Source organism: Theropithecus gelada, chromosome 3, assembly GCF_003255815.1.
Source record: "Theropithecus gelada isolate Dixy chromosome 3, Tgel_1.0, whole genome shotgun sequence".
Taxonomy (NCBI): Eukaryota; Metazoa; Chordata; class Mammalia; order Primates; family Cercopithecidae; genus Theropithecus; species Theropithecus gelada.
In genome coordinates this window covers 167,615,330-167,634,405 of record NC_037670.1, presented here as the reverse complement: position 1 = coordinate 167,634,405, position 19,076 = coordinate 167,615,330, and the positions used below count along the sequence as shown (strand labels likewise).

General features: G+C 44.5%; 2 protein-coding genes across 2 annotated transcripts; one reads left to right on the top strand and one right to left on the bottom strand.

Moving 5' to 3' along the window:
- The first annotated feature begins 1,372 nt into the window (after positions 1-1,372).
- Positions 1,373-6,306, top strand: LOC112621727 (olfactory receptor 6V1-like). Its single transcript, XM_025381099.1, has 3 exons — positions 1,373-1,452; positions 2,602-2,733; positions 5,184-6,306. Exons 1-3 carry the CDS (start codon positions 1,373-1,375, stop codon positions 6,157-6,159), a joined length of 1,188 nt encoding a protein of 395 aa, XP_025236884.1. The 3' UTR covers positions 6,160-6,306.
- A 9,001-nt stretch (positions 6,307-15,307) lies between these two features.
- On the bottom strand, positions 15,308-16,323 carry LOC112620030 (olfactory receptor 6V1). The gene has a single exon (XM_025378026.1). The coding sequence runs from the start codon at positions 16,306-16,308 to the stop codon at positions 15,367-15,369; it is 942 nt and encodes a 313-aa protein (XP_025233811.1). The 5' UTR covers positions 16,309-16,323; the 3' UTR covers positions 15,308-15,366.
- Between the last annotated feature and the right edge of the window lie 2,753 nt (positions 16,324-19,076).

The following is a 19,076-nucleotide window of genomic DNA, read 5'->3' as shown; positions in this document are numbered from 1 at the left end:
CCATTTCTTCTTCTCTTCTGTCTTTGGTGTCTTTCTTTCAGATTGATTATCACAGAACTTTTATTCCATTCAGCTCATGTAGTGTTCTTTTTGATTGCTTTCTAAACCCACTTTTTTTTCTTTTCCTTTTTAAGACGGAGTCTCACTCTGTCGCCCAGGCTGGAGTGCAGTGGTGCGATCTCGGTTCACTGCAACCTCCACCCACCAGGTTCAAACAATTCTCTTGCCTCAGTCTCCTGAGTAGCTGGAACTACAGGTTCCCACCACCATGCTGGCCTAATTTTTTTTTTTTTTTTTTTTTTTTGCTATTTTTAGTAGGGACAGAGTTTCACCATATTTGCCAGGCTGGTCTTGAACTCCTGACCTTGTGCTCCACCCACCTCGGCCTCCCAAAGTATTGGGATTACACATGTGAGCCACTGTGCCCTGCCTAAATCCACTTTCTTTAAACAATCCCCATAACCCTGATTTCTTCATCTCACCTCAGTCTCTACCTCCATTTTTTTTTTTTTTTTTTTTTTTTTTGGTCTCAGATGGGTCACTCACAGCTTCTAGATACATATAAAATATACTACAAAACTACTTAAAATGATTCGGGGGTTCAAAGCCCCTCTCCGTTTTGGCTATATTTGGCCATTTAAACATTAAGGTGGTGATGGTTGTACCCACCACCAAATTTAATGTGAACCCGGGCAGAGATTTGAAGCTCCAGCAGGGCAAACATATTTTCCATATATTTGTGGAAAGGATGAGAAGTCTAGAAAAAAGACAAATCTCACAGAAGCATGACTGTTGTATTTCCTTTCAATTCTGCCTCAGACTCCTTCTTCTGAAGCTTAGATGCACGATCATGAAACTCTAGCCTGGGCTCCATCTTTGAGACAGATGTATTATGTTTGTTTGCTTGTTTGTTTGTTATTGTTTTGACAACACCCTCATGAAAATGCATCTTGCAAATAGAAGTTCATCCAGACAAGTTTCCATTTTCACTTGCTAGTGTTTTCAGTTAAAATTGTTAGATAATTGTACAGACAAACTTGAACCATTAGGGCAGGAGATGCTACATGTGATACTTGAAATCCTCCTTGATCAGCAAATACATGAAAATGTGAAAGCGAATGAGAAAATGTCAGTGTAGAGGGTATGCAAGGTCATGTGCAAAAGTCAAAAGTACCCAAGCTGAAGATCACCTGTACTCTGCTCCTTGGAGTTCAAACCCAGACACCACTCACTAGGTGCATGCCCTGGAGCAAGGCTTCCTCTGTACCGTCAGTGGTGGAATGAAGACACCCATAGCGGCTGCTTCACAGGGTTGATGAGAGGATCAAATGAGACAATGTCTGCAGGAACACGTGATAAAGCTGTTATTGCCATGAAGTACAGCAAAGGACAAAGGAAAAGGACTATGTCATTTCTTGAGTCCTTGGCACTGGACGTGATGCACATCCTTGGGTGGGTGGAGAAGTCAGGGAAGCTGGTCTTGCTGATAAAGAGATACAAAATTCTGGGCCGGGTGCAGTGGCTCACGCCTTTAATCCTAGCACTTTGGGAAGCCGACATAGGCAGATCATGAGTTCAGGAGATGGAGACCATCCTGGCTAACATGGTGAGACCCAATCTCTACTAAAAAATACAAAAAATTAGCCGGGCGTGGTGGCAGGCGCCTGTAGTCCCAGCTACTCACGAGGCTGAGGCAGGAGAATGGCATGAACTGGGGAGGCGGAGCTTGCAGTGAGCCGAGATCGTGCCACTGCACTCCAGCCTGGGTGACAGAGCAAGACTCCATCTCAAAAAGAAAAAAAAGAAAGGAGAAATACAAAATTCCTTTGGTTTTGGCAGTCATAATAAAATTCTGTGTTTACTGAAGTGTCTCAATGTCATATTTAAAATTTTTCATAGCTGATATAATATACAAAATTACAAATTGACAACAATATATTTATCATTCATACACACACATATTCCCTTGATGTATGTGCATATATATGTGTGTCTGTGTGTATATATATGTATATTTTCCATTTTATAGTTGTAAACAGATCCCTAATTTCTAATTTTGGTTCACCCAGTATCTTAATGCTCAGGCCCTGGCCATTTCGTTTTTCTAAAAATAGATGTGTTTTTCTACTTTGGCATTCCTCTTATTTTTTATTTATGAGAAAACAACAAGACAGTGGACCTATTTTTTTCCCTCCTGGATGGCCAGAGGTAACGATTCTTTGCTCATTTTCTTTGTTCCTGAATTGCCTGTGTCTAAAATAATTGGTGCCCAACTTCCTGCTCCTCCTCCCTCTTCTCCTCACTCCACTTGCAGATCCCAGGGCTGCCAGGGCTGCACTGAGCTCCGTGCCCACAGGAGACAGGAGAGTGTGAGAGAGAGCAGTCACAGTTCCTAGGAGGCCCCTGTGGACTCCCAGTTGCTGCCTGCTCCCAGGAGCTCACATTTCCCAAACTGAGGATGGTCCTGGGATGTGGCCAAGTCCCTTGTAGAGGCAACTGCTCCCTGGGAACTACCATCATGCTCCTATTCCAAACCCTGCTGGGGCACACTGTCAGCACTGAAGAGGGTGGAAAACTTCCATTTTTCTGAATCCCTTTCAGTTCCAGGTCTCCCACTGGGGTGCCTGAAGAGTGGGAGGAAGGAGATAAAGAGAGCGCACCAGCCAGAGTGGTGCATCTCCATCGTGGGGTCGCGTTGTTGCTGTTTCCTGTGGACTGCCCCAGGGGACCCAGGTTGGGACTTATGGAAAATAGCAGGGGTTCAGTTTGGTGGTAGCAAAAAGTGTGTAACAAGGAGGTGGGGGTGAAGCTATGGGGGGTGGTGAATGGGCAGAGTCATGTAGGGCAGGAGATGCCAGGGAGAATTTGTGCTTGATTTGACTGAAAAAGGAAGAGATTGTTGTTAATTTTTTTGATCACTAAAATAATATATGAAGAGAATTCAAATTTAAATGAAGAGAATTTGGAAATGAATGTGTACATATAGAAAAACAGAGGGTACAAGGTTTCAGTTGGGTAGGAAGAGTAAGTTCAGCATGGGGATTACAGGTAATGATACTCTATTGTATACTTGACATTTGCTAAGAGGGTAGCTCTTAGGTCATCTCACTACACATGAAAAATGGTAACTATATGAAGAGATGGACAGATTTATTAGCTTGACTGTAGTAATAAGTTTACTATGTGTATTTATATCCAAACCTCATGATACACATTTCATATGGTTTGGCTGTGTCCCCACGCAAATCTCATCTTGAATTATAGTTCCCATAATCCCCGCATGTTGTGGGAGGGACCCAATGGGAGGTAATTGAATTATGGGGGTGGTTACCTCCATGCTGTTTTCGTGATAGAGAGTGAGTTCTCACGAGATCTGATGGTTTTATAAGGGGCTTTTTCACTCCTGTGCTCTGCACTTCTCCTTGCTGCTGCCATGTGAAGAAGGACGTGTTTGCTCCCCTTTCTCCCTTCTGCCATGATCATAGGTTTCCTGAAGCCTCCCCAGCCATGCCAAACTGTGTTTTTATTATAAATTTTTCTTTTATATTTTTTCTTTATAAATTTTTCTTTATAAATTACCCAGTCTTGGGTGTGTCCTTACAGCAGCATGAGAACAAACTAATACAACAGTTTAAATATATATAATTTCAATACAAGATTTTTAAAAAGTAAATTCCTATAATGCATACCCAGATATAGCCATTGTTAATATTTTAAAATGCATCTTTTTACTCTTTTTCTGGATGAAGATAGATGGCTAGCTAGTTTGATTGATTTTGAAAGTAATTATAAATGAAATCTCATTGTTAAGGATTATTTTTATTTATTTATTTTTGAGATAGAGTGTCACTCTTGTTGCCCAGGCTGGAGTGCAATGGCATGATCTCAGCTCACTGCAACCTCCACCTCCTAGATTCAAGCGATTCTCCTGCCTCAGCCTCCTGGGTAGCTGGGATTACAGGTGCGTGCCACCACACTCGGCTAATTTTGTATTTTTAGTAGAGAAGGGGTTTCTTCATGTTGGCCACGATGGTCTCAAACTCCCAACCTCAGATGATCTGTCCGCCTCAGCCTCCCAATATGCTGGGATTACAGGTGTGAGCCACAACGCCCAGCCTTGTTACAGATGATTAAAAACAGTTGATTGACACAATAACTTAAGAAAATAAAATATAATAGCAGTATGGTGCATGGATAGGTTGGTGATTGAGCAATCTACCAATAAAAAAAAATTAAGAATGTTATTGCAATGGTTAAGAGGAAACAGATCCTTGAACTTGGGTGGTGGCTATGGATAAACAAAGGAAGGCTAGATTCTTCCAGTTTCCAGCCTAGATGACTGGGGAATTGGGAGCCATAAACATGGCCTTTGTGGGAGGGGAGGACTATGTGTGTATCTTTAGATGTGTTGAATGTGTGGTGGTGGTCAATCTAGTGGTTAGAGATGTGGGCTGGGACTCAGAGGAGGACAAAATCCAGATTTGAAATTCATTTGCATTTTAAAGATTGCTTTGGTTAAAGTATATGAGATTTCTGAAGGAGAAAAAAGAGAATTTTTAAAAACACAGATAAGAAAAGAAATGTGGGGACATCCGTGTTTAGAAAATGGCAGAAAGACAGGGAGCTAGAGGAGGCAGACGAGGGAACCCAGGATGGTAGGAGAAATTCAAGAGTGCAGGGTCCTTGCAGTCAAGGGTGGAAGTGACTTCAAAAATGGGTTATTTGTGGCCTCAAATGTTATAGAGAAGAAAAAGAGGATGAGGATTCAGCAAAAAAGATGGAAGGAAATAATGTAAAGTATCTAGCACACTTTCTGGCACAGGGAAAGAACAGTAAATATCAGCTATTATTTGAACAACAGACCATTAGATTTGGCAGTTAGAAAGTGCTTACCCCTTCATCCTCAGACCCAGTCAAATGTCTTGCACAGAGTTGGAGCTTATTAAGTGTGTTTTACAATATAATCAGTGAGTAGAAGACAGAAGAGGAACAGCTTAAGAGTGGTGATAATGTAGAGGTGGCCAAGTCATAAATCTGCTCATCCTGCCTTTTGGGAATGTGTGTTCTGGGGTCCACTGTGCACACAGGCTGGTGTGCTTGGGGAGCCAGGCCAGCACTATGGGGACCTGATTGAGAAAGAGGTTGATGGCAATCTCCTGCTAACATTTCTCAACCCCTCACAGGTGTCACATAGAATGGGCATCAAGTGCAGTGGGTAACTATAGCATTGTCACGGAGTTTGTGCTCCTGGGATTTTCTCATCTCCATGAGTTCCAGGTCCTGCTGTTTGCTCTGATCCTGTTGATATATGTGCTGACGCTGCTGGGCAACCTGGCCATCATCAGCCTCACTTGCCTTGACTCCCACCTTCACTTACCCATGTACTTCTTCTTCTGCAACTTGTCCCTCATGGAGATGCTGGTCACCTCCACTGTGGTACCTAGGATGCTGGCAGACCTGCTATCCACTCACAAGACGATGTCTCTGGCTGAATGCCTAATCCAGTCTTTCTTTTACTTCTCCCTGGGCTCTGCCAACTTCTTGATCCTCACGGTCATGGTCTTTGATCACTACATGGCCATCTGCCGCCCCCCGCACTACCCAACCATCATGAATGGTTCAGCGTGTGTGAAGCTGGTGGTGGCCTGTTGGGTGGTTGGTTTCCTCTCCATTGTCTCTCCCACACTGCAGAAAATACAGCTCTGGTTCTGTGGCCCTAACATCGTCGACAACTACTTCTGTGACTCTGCCCCGCTGCTCAAGCTTGCCTGCTCTGACACCCACCATATTGAGCGCATGGTTCTCTTCCTGTCCCTGCTCTTTGTGCTGACCACCATGCTGCTCATCATCCTCTCCTACGTCCTCGTTGTGGCTGCAGTGCTGCACATCCCCTCCTCCTCTGGGCGCCAGAAGGCCTTCTCCACCTGTGCCTCTAACCTCACAGTGGTGGTGCTGGGCTATGGCAGTGCCATCTTCATCTACATGAGGCCAGGCAAGGGCCACTCCACACACCTCAACAAGGTGGTGGCCCTGGTGACTGCAGTGGTAACTTCTTTCCTCAACCCCTTCATCTTTACCTTCCGGAATGGAAAGGTCAAGGAGGTCATTGAGGATGTGACCAAAAGGATCTTCCTTAGAGACCCAGCAGCCTGTAGGTGAAAGAGTGAGCCCTTGACAGGGCTGGAGAGCACCTGACAAGTCATGAGGAGTAGACTTGCTGCAGGTGGGCACCCACATGCCTAAGCTGGAGCTCCTCACTCTCCTTTTTTCTCAGTTTCTCCTGCTCTCTCATCTTCATGCAAGTTTCTTCTCTTGCACTGCAGAGAACTAATGGACACACACTGTTAGAATGTCTCAAAGGCAAGTTTCTGTGTGTCTGAGATAGTTAAAGAATGGATAGGGAATGTGGAGTGAGTACAATGGGACGATATTAATTAAAAGAGATAATCCAAACAAGTAAGACTCTTAGTGCAGGGTCTAGTACATTAAGTAAGAGCTCAGTAAATGTAGCTATTATTAAAATGTCCTATCAAAACCTCTCTTTCTCAGCTCTATGGTTTTGCTTGCATTCTTTTAAGTTTGTGTTCAACTTTTATTTTGGGTATGTTTCCTTTTCAGGACCTGGCTTCAAGGTCTAGGATAGAGTTCTGAAAATGGGAGGTGTTCTAAGAAGAGCAGAGATGCCTGGCACCCCAACGCAGGAGGAGCCATGTGCCTCTGTTGGCTCTCCTCTCTCGGCCTGACTGCTCCTGGATGGAAGCACCCCCCACACCCATGCTGCCCACTTCTTCCATCTGGCCCCAAAGCCTCTTGCCTTTCCACAGAAATGGCTTTCTGGGAGCCACTCCTCCAACCCTCTTATAGAAAGTCATGAAGGCCTTACCTTTTTCATGCACATGAGAGTGGGGAAAAGCTGAGCTGCATCCACACTCTCAGACTTGCTGCCTTGCCCTTCCCATGGGCCACTACTTCCCTTCTACTGTAGAACCTTAGATCCAAGTTCCAGAAAGAGGACCAGTTGCCCAGGCCTTCTGAGGTTGGGTTTCCTGAGAGCAGCCTGGCCAGATTACCAGGGCCCCTGGATGGTAGAAGCAAATATGATAGAAGTCAGATGAGAAGGAGTAAATGAAGTGGGACTGGTGTTGTGGGTAACGGGATGGGAGGGCTGATAAGAGGCATTCCTTGGAAATCTGGATGGTGTGGGAAGTCACGGGAAGATGGCAGCGGCAGGAAGAGCTCCGGGTCTGGTTTCTTTTACTAGACTGGGTCTCAATTGGGCTGGGCTAGGATTGGCAAAGTGGGGCAAAGAGTAGATGCAAACTTCCTCTCATTTCTGAAGCTGGCTCTGTCCACAGGATCCTTAGAGGAGAGGCCCTGCTCATAATTTGCAGTGTGGAGTCACAGGATGGGAGCCGCCCCACAGGGCCAAGACTATGAAGAATGGTTGTAGGGGAAGCATTCCAGGACACAGAGCCTGGAGGCACCACTGTCTTACTGTCTCTGCCATTTAGCTTGATCTCTAACATACATGTTTTTTTTTTTTTCAACCACCACAGTACATTTTTGCATTTGTGGGCCTTGCCAAAAGTGGACGGATACTTCTGATTCTGCTGTAAAGACCAGCAGGGAGAAGTTTTTCATCCTGAGAACTTGTCTCTTTCACCTCTCAAGAGACTAATTACTTGCCCTCCTTGCAAACTTCCTGAAAAACTGAAGAGCTAAGTGGAAAGTAATTACCTCCTTCTGAGATGCAGATACTTTTCCTCAGCTTCTCCTCCTAAAATAATCAGCACAGGAGTCACTCAGTGTCCTCCCCAGGGACTCCTTCCTGCTACTCTCTTTTCTCTGCACTTTCCCCTCTTAAAAAAGTAAAAATAATCAATAGCCTGAAGCAGGCTATCGCCTGTTTTTCATAGGATTTCCTTGGAAGTGGGGTCTCTGGTCAGTTTTGGGGAAGGTATGACTAGCCTTGGGCCTTCACAGCAATCACCCCAGGGAATCTAGCATCACGCAACCTGACTTGCCCCACAGCCTTGCCTGTGGTTCTTTGCTCTTCAAAGTGTGATGCTTGAAACAGCACTGGCATCTCCTGGGAGCTTATTGGAGATGCAGAATCTCAGGTCCCACCTGATACCTCCTAAATCAGAATCTGCATTTTTGCAGGATCCCCAGGTGATTCCTATGCACATTAATATCTGAGTAACGCGGATCTAAACAATTTGCTGGTAGAATTTTCAAACAGAAAATTGTATAAGAAAGCCCTTGTTCCAATCTCAACAATGTGAAAGGCATTGGAAGAGGGAATTTGGGGACACATTTGCTATTATTGGAGCCATCTTTCCTTGGTAACCTTTATCCCAGGTCCCATTTCCAGAGACAGTAGTAACCAGGATAAAGACCCTGAAGACTCTCATCCTAGTCTGACTTTAAACTTCTTGAGTGACTTCAATCAATGGCCCAGCCTCTGACTCACTGTTAGAATTCTATGTGGATGTGACCTAGAGATGTCTAGATATATTGGTTCCAGACATTTGTCTTAATGTGGCAGGGTTGTCAATGTGCATAATGTCAAATGAGACTCCTGGATAGATAGAAATGAAAAAATAATTTAAAAAAAATCCTGCAACTTGCTGGGAGAAATCTTGGGATTCCGGTTCCAAATCAAAGTAGCTGCTATAAAAGGCTCCCCAGGTTTAAGACATGATGTAAGTAAAACACAGCCTCATGGAATTGCAAGGGAGTAGGTCATGTAGGCCTACCTTCCTCTGTCTCAGTGCAGGCATCCCCACTGCAGCACACTGAGCAGACTGGCTTAGGGACTCTGCTTGAACCAAGTCCAGGGATGGAGCATGCCCAGCTGTGGGAGGCAGCCCCTTTCTTCACTGCATGGTTCTAGATTTTAAGGAGAAATCCTTATGTCAAACCTCAATATGACTTCCTCTAACCTTCACCCATTGTCCCAGTTCTGCCTTTTTCAGTTATGCAGGCAGACTAGCAGGTAAGCAAAGATATCTACGCATTCCCCTCCAAAATATTCAGGTTTACAAATAGGAGGTTGCATCAAACCGTTTCTAGAACTCTTGCCTTCCATATTGCTTTGTTTGGTTCCTGTTAGGCGCATCTTGGAACTGATTGTGGTACTAGTTTAGACAACTAACTGAGATGTAGAGCAGTGGGAAACCTTTTCTCTTGCTCTGTTGACTATATTTCTTACCATCAACTAAGATGGCATTCCATGTTTAGGTTATCGTGCTAACTCATGTTCCAAATTCATATAAACCTCATGATTAATGACAGCTAGCATTTATTGAACACCTACTATATTCTAGGTACAGGAAAAACAAAGATCTATAAGGCACGACACCTAACATAAGGAGCTCAGAACCCACACATAGACAAAACTACACTGAACCAAGTCCAGAGATGGACCATTCCCAGCTATGGGAGGAAGCCCCTTTCTTCACTGCATGGTTCTAAATCTTAAGAAGAAATCCTTATGTCAAACCTCAGTGTGACTTCCTCTGAGTTCCTGAAGGCAAAGCTCTTAGGGAATGCCCCATTTCTTTTGATTAAGTTAAAAGTTAAGTTGAAATGACTTTTTGAGGTCCAAAGAACAGTTTTATAGGCTGAGAAGAGGAAAAGTGAATTCCTGAGAGAGGCAACTGAGTGTGTAAAATAACATAGACATAAAATGGTATATTGTGTAGACAACCAAAGCCTAAAAAGACAGGATTAATGAGTGGGTTTCTGGAGACTGGCCATGGGTATGATCAGTAATCAGACCCAAGTCCCCCAGTGGACCTGTAAGTGCCCTCTGCAAGATGCTCCACTCACTGAAATAATGGCATATTTGATTACAACAAACTTCAGTGTGCACATCAGTGTAGAAATCTTTGCTTGCCTAGGGCAATCATATTGTAGTCACCAAAGGTGCTATTTACCTTCAGTGCTGAAACTGTATTGCCTTTAATTTTGCAAATAACCTAAGTAAGTTCAGAGAGCTCAGCTTTTCTGAAATGCTTGATTTCCCTCTCTGCCAGCAGCTGAATTAGTCACGTGTTATATCCCTTTAAGGTTGGTTTGCTCAGGTCCTCCAACAAAAGAGAGGCATGGGGATGAGACTGAGAATGGGGGGATCTGCCTTCTGTGTCTGTGAAGGAGAGGGAAGGAAATCTGTGGTGTCCCCTCTCCTTAGATCACAGCCAACTTCCTCCATGACAAGGACAAGGGCCTCATATACAGTCCTTTGGACTCACCCCTAGGGCTGGGTAACCCAAGAACTTCTGGGTGAGTTGTCCACTGAGTGAGAGAAGCACAAATGTGAGTGATGAGCTGCCCAGCTGCTAGTGAAGAAGCCGGGTCCCCTCATATATGGAGGATCCTGTGTCTATCAGATAAAATAATTTGTAAGTTCCCTTATAAGGGCGATGCCATGAGCTTTACCTCCATAGGACTTGGGAGGTGTCTAACTCAAGTGAAGGAGAATGACAGCAATGCAGCGCTGACTGGGGAGCAGGATCTAAGGGAAACCCAGAGGTAGGATGCTAGTGATGTTCTGGAGCCCCCTGGAGAACCCATAGTGGGGCATTGTAACAAGGTTCCTGAGAATGTGGAAAGGACTTTAGAATTGGCTAACTGGCAGAGGCTGGAACGGTTTGGAGGGCTCAGAAGAAGACAGGAAGGCATGGGAAAGTTTGGAACTTCCTAGAGACTTGTTGAATGGTTTTGACCAAGATACTGATAGTGATATGGACAATGAAGTCCAGGCTGAGGTGGTCTCAGCTGGAGATGAGGACCCAAATGCTGGTAGCCAAGGCAATGGGGAAAATGTTTCCAGGGCATGTCAGAGACCTTCACAGCAGCCCCTCTCATCAAAGGCCTAGAGGCCTAGGAGGGAAAAATAGTTCGTGGGCCAGGTCCAGGGCCCCACTGCTCTGTGCAGCCTCAGGACTTGGTGCCCTATGTCCCAGCCACTCCAGCTCCAGTCGTGGCTAAAAGGAAAAAAGGTACAGCTCAGGTCTTTGCTTCAGAGGGTGCAAGCCCCAAGCATTGGCAGCTTCCACATGGTGTGCAGAAGACAAGAGTTAAGCTTTGGGAACCTCTGCCTAGATTTCAGAGGATGTATGGAAATGCCTGGAAATCGATGGTTAAATTGGCAGGAATTAAACACAGCCATGATTAAAAAAAAAAAAAAGTAGATAACAGAAACTCATAATCAAATAAGTTATGCTAAAAACAAAGGTGATTCATATTAAAAACTCCTCGTTGCTTTGCTGCATTGTACTTTTGTCCATGAGACTGAGGTTATTTAGGCCACGTGTCTCAGTGTGGTAGAAATACTGTATGGGGCGGTACGACGGGGCATCTTTCCCTAACTCCAACTTCAGATGCCATCTTGGTAGCTTAAAATTGGACACGGTGAAAATATTGACAGCAGGAAGCTGGCAAATGCTAGAAGTCAGCAAATGGAGAGCTGGGGCTAAACATTTACCAGCAGACCACTGAGCCACAACCACCATTCCTCAGTATCTGTCAGGCATTGTTGAAGAAACATATGTACATCAGAAAACCTAGGGCTGAAAGAATTAGTGAATCAGACCGATATGAATCCAGTCCACTATAGTCAACACTGACCTTTTCTTAGTTTGACCCAGAGGGTTTTTCACCTCACCAAACTCCTAAAATCCCACCCGTGCAGGGTCTTGATGTTACTACCAACCACCGCAAGATCCAGGCCTGACTTTCCTTTGGAAAGTGATAATATACCTTTGTCTTCCTTCCTCGAAAACTTTCATACCCTCGGTTTCTTGCTCTCTAATCCTCCCAACTAGAGGAAATAAATCCACTTTTTGACTTCCCACTGGGATTTACATGTGTGAGGATGGATTCTTGGGTTAGCCATTTAGAGCTAGGATGCCAGACAAGTGAAGGATGGGTGGGAAGATATTTGGGGCCAAGGAAAACATTTTAGTTTCATGAAATCCTGCCATGATTTTGCCTACACTTAAATCAGTTCTGGGTGTTGAAAGCAACCTTGCCCTCCTACCACCCGGAAATTAGGTTGCAGTGTAAGCCACTTCTATGAAGTGAAAAGCCTGTTGCCATCTGTGCATCTACATCCAACAACCTTACATAGACAAACAGCCACATCAACTGTTCTCACCTTCCAGGGAAAATGGTATCATAGCAGAGGGACTGTGAATCCATTGTATAATTAACATTGTATATGAACAGAATCAAAATGTTTATTCAAAATAAAAATATCTTACCCTTATAGGTATTATGTGCTATACTTCAAATGCTCGTGGAACCAATTGTGCTCAATAAAATACTAATCTTTTTTCCGTCTTTCCAACTTTTATTTTGGGTTCAAGGGGTACATGTGCAAGTTTATCACCTGGGTAAATTGCACGTTGCTGGGATTTGGTGTACAGATAACTTTGTCACCAAAGCAATTAGCATAATACCTGATAGACAGTTTTTCAGTCCTCACCCTCCTCCCTCCCTCCACCCTCAAGTAGGTCCCAGTGTCTGCTATACCCTCATTTGTGTCCATGTATACTCAGTGTTTAGCTCCCATTTATAAGAGAAGATGTGGTATTTGGTTCTCTGTTTCTGTCTTAATTTGCTTAGGATAAAGACTTCCAGCTCCATCTGAGTTGCTGCAAAGGACATGACCTCACTGTTTTTTATGGCTGCATAGTCTTCCATGGTGTGTATGTACCACATTTTCTTTATCCAGTCCACCATTGATGGGCATCTGGGTTGCTTCTATGCCTTTGATATTGAAACACAAATCTTTAAAAGTAACATTGAATCTATACTTGCTTTCTGCCAATATGTGTTTCTCTCAAGTGATAGATACTAAATGTGCAATTACTGTGAGGAAGGGGTTACTAGAATTGTTGCCATTACAAGTCTACAAACTTGTAGAAACTTGATAGATATGTGATCAGTAAGGGTCCAGAGGAGGCAAACCTGAGCAGCTTCAGACCCTGGAGGTTCCAACTTTGAATTAACCCAACTTTTAATTCAGATGGAAGAAGAAAATTCCAAAGATGGGGAGATGGAAAAAAAGGTCTGAAGAACCAGATCCTGCTGTCAGTTCTGCCATTTCTTTGACCAACTCATTCTTCCCCTCAACCGTGTTTCCCTTTCCCACTAAAGCGGGCCAGGAACACTGCTTGCTGCAGTTTCAGAATCAGAAATTTTCCTTCTGAGCTCTCATACACTCCATAGGAAAACAGCTTATTGAAATTAACCACATTTTTAAATTTCTCTCAGTACAGGGAACCCCTTGAGGTCAGACTCCACATTTCTTTCATCTTTAACAGCCACTGCTAAGTGGAGTGTTTGGTTCATGATGGGTGATCAGTGAATCTTTATTTAATTGAATTACTATGAGGGTAAAAACCAAATGGAAAATATATGTAAAAGTGGTTCGTAAAGTATGAAAAGTATACAAAAGTAAGATATTGTTAGTAGAATTATTCTTAATTTACTCATCCTTCTTTCATTTACTCTACAAATACTTACTTTTCTAGGTAGCAAGCAGAGAATAAACAGAGGAAAAAAACATCAATTCATTCAACAGCAATTGCAAACACCAGAGTCATTGCTCTGTTATGTAATTAAAGAACTAGCAAAAATTTTGGTCCAGAAACTGAAACTAGGAACGTAAAAAGACCCTCTGACTTGGCTGAGGGGTATCTCAGCAAGAAAGAAAGACACTTTCAGAAAGCCAGAGAAAGGGGTGCCTTGTTTAGGAAGGAGTTAACTTGGGGTAAGAGGAGGCCACAAGGAGACCCAACGGGCTGGCAAGCAAACCACATCTCCCAAGCTCCAGATGAGCCTACCTCATTCATTTCCACATAGTGGATTTTTTAAATGCTCGACATTTGTGATAAATTAGTAGTTTTATTGTTTTCAAGTAAGTGTAGCTATGAATAAACTCCTGATTGTGGTTTATATATCACAAATTGGGAAATAGAGTTTGGTAAATTAAAGTGTATTTACAGAAGCAATGTGTCAGAACAACTTAAATTGGGGATACTTTAGAAAATTCTGCGTAGGAGAAAGCTAAGGGAACACCATGATCCTGAGGTCAAAGTAACTGGAAGATTTTTTAAATTTCCAGCTATAGTTGGAGGAGGGAGGACAGTGGAGCTGATGTTTGACTCCAAAGGCAGCATGGGACATAATAGACTTTCAAGAATTTTATACCCACATGTATGTGAATGTAATATAATGTTCATATTTTATGTAATGTACAATATAATATATATGTGTGTAAAATAGGATATATAATGACTGAATAAATGAATTGACTAAGTTTATTACAATCCCTTGCCTTTAGGCAAATGAATATTTCTAACCATACAGGAGCAAAGTTTATTTTATCTTTCTAAAACTCTGAGTGTTTCCTCTCTGGAAACCACATAATTCCTCATTAGTGGAGATTTATCTTGTTTTAATTTCCCTCTGTTTCATCTTTCTCTGATGCAAAGATACCTGATGAATTGCACTCTCAGTGTCCACCTTATAGTCAATGTGCTACTCAGGTGTCATCTCATCAGGAAGCCGTCATTCAGCCCCTGCCTGGTCTCAGTGTTGCTCTCCTGTATGCTCATAAAACCTTCTGTGAATCCACTGTTGCACTTTCCCCACTGTGCTGGAAACAGCTGTTTATCACTCTTTCCTTCCTTGGGCCAAGAGCTTTGTCAGGCGAAGAACCATTTATGCCTTTTTTACCTTCTTACCCTCTACCTGTTACAGTGCCTGACATACACAGCCTACTCAATATTGATGAAATGAATGAATGGATGAATAATCATACAAGGACCCAGCCCTCCCCGCAACACTCACACACACTGAAAAACAATCAATTTGTTTTCGGTAAGTTTTGCTTCTTCCCTTGATCCCATGTAGCCCAAGCACTTATGGTGCGTACACTCAGCAATGGTGCATACTGTGATAGAGAAGCACGCCCTGAACATGCACACACATACACACATATGTACACACATACACATCCATGCACACGTACTGGGACTGGATACTACCTCTTGATCAGAGAGCACTTCTTGGCTACTCTTCCTTAAATGCAAAGCACATGCACTTCCCTTTACTGAAAGCTCTGGGCTACTCTCAGAGTTCTTACGGCTGCCAGGGGACGTAGGGAACACTTCCATGGTGGCCCATAAGAGCTTTGGGCCAGACAGTGCAGCACTGAGGGCTCACTGTAGTTATTGCTCAGAGGAAAAAAACTAAAGAAACTCAACAGTGGTCTTCCCACTCACTGGAGGTCTCCCTCCCCACAGAACTGCTCGATGGAGGCAGGCCAGGTCCCTCCGGGCCCCAGGCTCATCATTGTGCCTTGCAAAGACCTTTCAGCCTCTGCATCTGCCCCTGTAGCACTGTTTTAACTGTCTCATTGCGGAAGGTAAGGATAAAGGGATTGAGGAAGGGGGTGAAAACTGAAGTCACCAAGGCCATGACCTTCCTGACTTGCACAGAGTGAGCTTTGCCAGGCCTGACATACAGAAAGATAGTACTACTGTAGCCAATGAAGACCAGTGTGAGGTGAGACCCGCAGGTGGAGAAAGTCTTCCGGCGGCTGCTGGCAGAGGGGATCCGCAGCACGGTGGTCACTATGTAGCCATAGGAGATGAGGGTCACCAGGAAGGAGCTGAGGACAAAGGCCAAGGCCATTAGAAAGTCCCAGAATTCCAATAGGCGAGTGTCAGAGCAGGACAACTGCAGGAGAGGTGCACTGTCACAGAAGAAGTGGTTAATGACGTTGCCATGGCAGTAATCAAGATGAGCTCGGGAGAGGACAGTAGGTACCATGGCTAGGAAAGGAGCTGACCAGGCAGCCGCAGCCAGCTGGACACACACAGCCCGGCTCATCAAAGTGCCATAGTGCAGTGGGTGGCAGATGGCCACAAAGCGGTCAAGGGCCATGTCTGTCAGGATGAGGAAGGAGGTGGAACCCAGGGAAAAGTAGAAGTAGAACTGGACCATGCAGCCAGTGAAGGTAATGACTTTGTAGGGGACCAGCAGGTCTGAGAGCATCCTGGGCACTGCAGTCATGGTTACCAAGATCTCCAGCAGGGAAAAATTGGCCAGGAAGAAGTACATGGGTGTATGTAGGTGGGTGTCAGCTATGACCATAACTATAATGATGGTGTTTCCCATGAAGGCGAGAAGATAAAGCATGAGGAAGGGGCCATACAGAAGAGCCTGCAGCTCACCGAAGGAGGAGAAGCCCGAGAGGACAAATTCGGAGGGCTGGCTCAAATTTGCCATGATCCACAGGCTAGGGCCCTGCATGCAAGGGAAACAAAAGACAGATGGAGAGGCAGAAACAGAGAGATAGAGACAGAGAACCACTGACCTTGAAACAGAAGAAACAGGGACAGAGACAGAGAATAGGGAGAGCAAGGCAAGTAGCCAGCGGGTGATAAACAGATGAGCAGAAAGAAAAAGCAATAAAGATAACAATGGAATAGGAGAGTCATAGAGAAACAGAGTGAGGGTATCAGCGAAGCGAAAGACATAGAAAGCCATTATTAAGAAGAGAGAAGGCTGGGGATGGTGGCTCATGCCTGTAATCTCAGCACTTTGGGAGGCTGAGGTGGGAGGATCACCTGAAGTCAGGAGTTCAAGACCAGCCTGGCCAACATGGTGAAACCCTGTATCTACTAAAAATACAAAAATAAGCCAGGTGCAGGCGCCTGTAATCTCAGCTACCTGCAAAGCTGAGGCACGAGAATTGCTTGAACCTGGGAGGTGGAAGTTGCAGTGAGCCGAAGTCTTGCCACTGCACTCCACCCTGCGTGACAGAGCAAGACTCCATCTCAAAAAAGAAAAAAAAAAAAAAAAAGAACAAAGAAAAACAGAGGAGTGGATTAAGGAAGACCACATGGCAACAGACATTGACATTTAGGGAGAAAACAAGAAGAAAACAACAGAGGAACAGAGAAAGAACAGAAAAAAATTCAAATAAGAGAGAGGGAGAAATAGAGAAATACAGAAAGGGGAGGAACACAGAAAAAAAGAGAGGAGGGAGAGAAAGCATTAGTGCATGTGACCCAGAAACCCCCGAACGCAGGCTGATCCGTCTGTGTCACACCCAGAGGTTGCGCCCCAAGACCCCGTTTAAAGGCTCCCTGCGAACCTTTCTGAGCTGCCTCTCTGAGGAGCCTCACTTGTGCACATTTCTCCGGCTGTGATCATGAAATTGGTGAAAGTCAGAGTTTTGAGTCCAGAAATTAGCGTCTTTTAGAGTGGGCCTCTGCTTTGTGTTTGCAAAGATGGAGAGCAGAAAGGGTGCAGGAGGTCAGGGAGCGAGGCCTGGAAATCCAAGTGACTGCTCTCCAGGGACACACACAGTCATCAGGTTTCCCAAGGGCGTCAGCGGTCTACCCAAGGGCACTGCTTTGCTGTCTCCACTGCACTTCCCCTCCCCTCGTGGTGCAAAGCGTAAGCTATAGAGTTGGCCTGCCTGTGTTTGAATTCTGGCTCTAGACTTGCTTGTCACGGGCCATAAATCTGCTCTTCTTTGTTACTTACTCTCTCTCAGCCCGTTTTCTCAGCTATAAAATAAAGGTATTACTGGTACTTAGCCTCTATGGTGATTATAAAATTAAATAAGTAAACTACTCAGTGCAGTGACTGGCACATACTAGCCAACAAATCGTTGTTGTTATTGTTATCACTGTTCTTATTGTTACGACCGTCAATAGAACTCACATTTTTTTTGGCCCATCGTCTCTCTACACTTCTTCTCGTTGCCAGCATGTGCGTGTGTGTGAAGATCTTTACAGCTTTACAGTGTTTCTTGGAATTTCAATTCACCAAAAGGGTACTTTAAAACATTTCAAACACAAACAAACATAACTGTTTACAACACAAACTGTCAGGAGTGGAAGGAGTGAAGCTGTGTATAGATATACTCTGGCCCTTTCTCCAACCCCATAAAAGCTTCATCTGGGGCTGTGTCCTGGCCATCCAGCAATGACATTCTAATTTTCAAAAGCCTTGCACCCGGCCGAGCGTGGTAGCTCACACTTGTAATTCCAGCACTTTGGGAGGCTGAGGCGAGTGGATCACAAGGTCAGGAGTTCACGACCAGCCTGGCCAACACAGTGAAACCCCATCTCTACTAAAAATACAAAAATTAGCTGGGCATGGTGGTGGGCACCTGTAATCCCAGCTACTTGGGAGGCTGAGGTAGGAGAAGCACTTGAACCTGGGATGTGGGGTTGCAGTGAGCTGAGATCGTGCCAATGTACTCCAGCCTGGATGACAAAGCTAGACTCCATCTCGAAAACAATAAATAAATAAATAAATAAATAAATAAATAAATAAAAATAAATAAAGAGCCTTGCACTCATGCCACTGACAAACTTTAACGGTAGGTCTAAAATCTACCCCAGCACTGACTAAATTCAAACCCAGTCCTTATGTCTGTATTTCATGAGATCCTGACTGACATACAGATTTCCCCCACTCACCTTAGCCTCTAAGCCTGGTGTCTTCTTCGTAAGCTGCTCTCATTTAGGCATTCATAGCTGTTGACACCTGCCTAGTGGCTTCACTCTGTAATGTGTGTGACATCAGAGATGCAGTCTCTCTCCCTCGGGTTGTGTCTTGCGGCTGGGAAGGGTGGACAGGAGCGTTGTGCACAGCTGGGAAGAGGTGGCACTGCTGGGTGAACTAAAACACTGCCAGTCCTTATGCTGATTTTCTAATTCAGCACCTACCCTGTGTCACTACAAAGCCAGGGGCAGCAGCATTGATGTGGGGCTGGGAGATGGGAAAGAAGACCCTCAGGAGACCAGAGGGGAAAGGTGCTGATTCTGTCCCTTCTCTCTCAAGGATGAGTGTTTTCAGCTCTTTCTCTCATCCACATCTCCAAGTCCTTCGTGTCTTGATGATGTTTACAGCTGAGCTTACTGGATGGGAAACTTAGACACCAGCAGTGTTTTCTCTGGGAGTGACAGGAAGCCAAGGAGCCCTCTGGGGACTTCTGAGGCACTGATGTTGCTCCTTAGAATAATGAGATGTCCTCT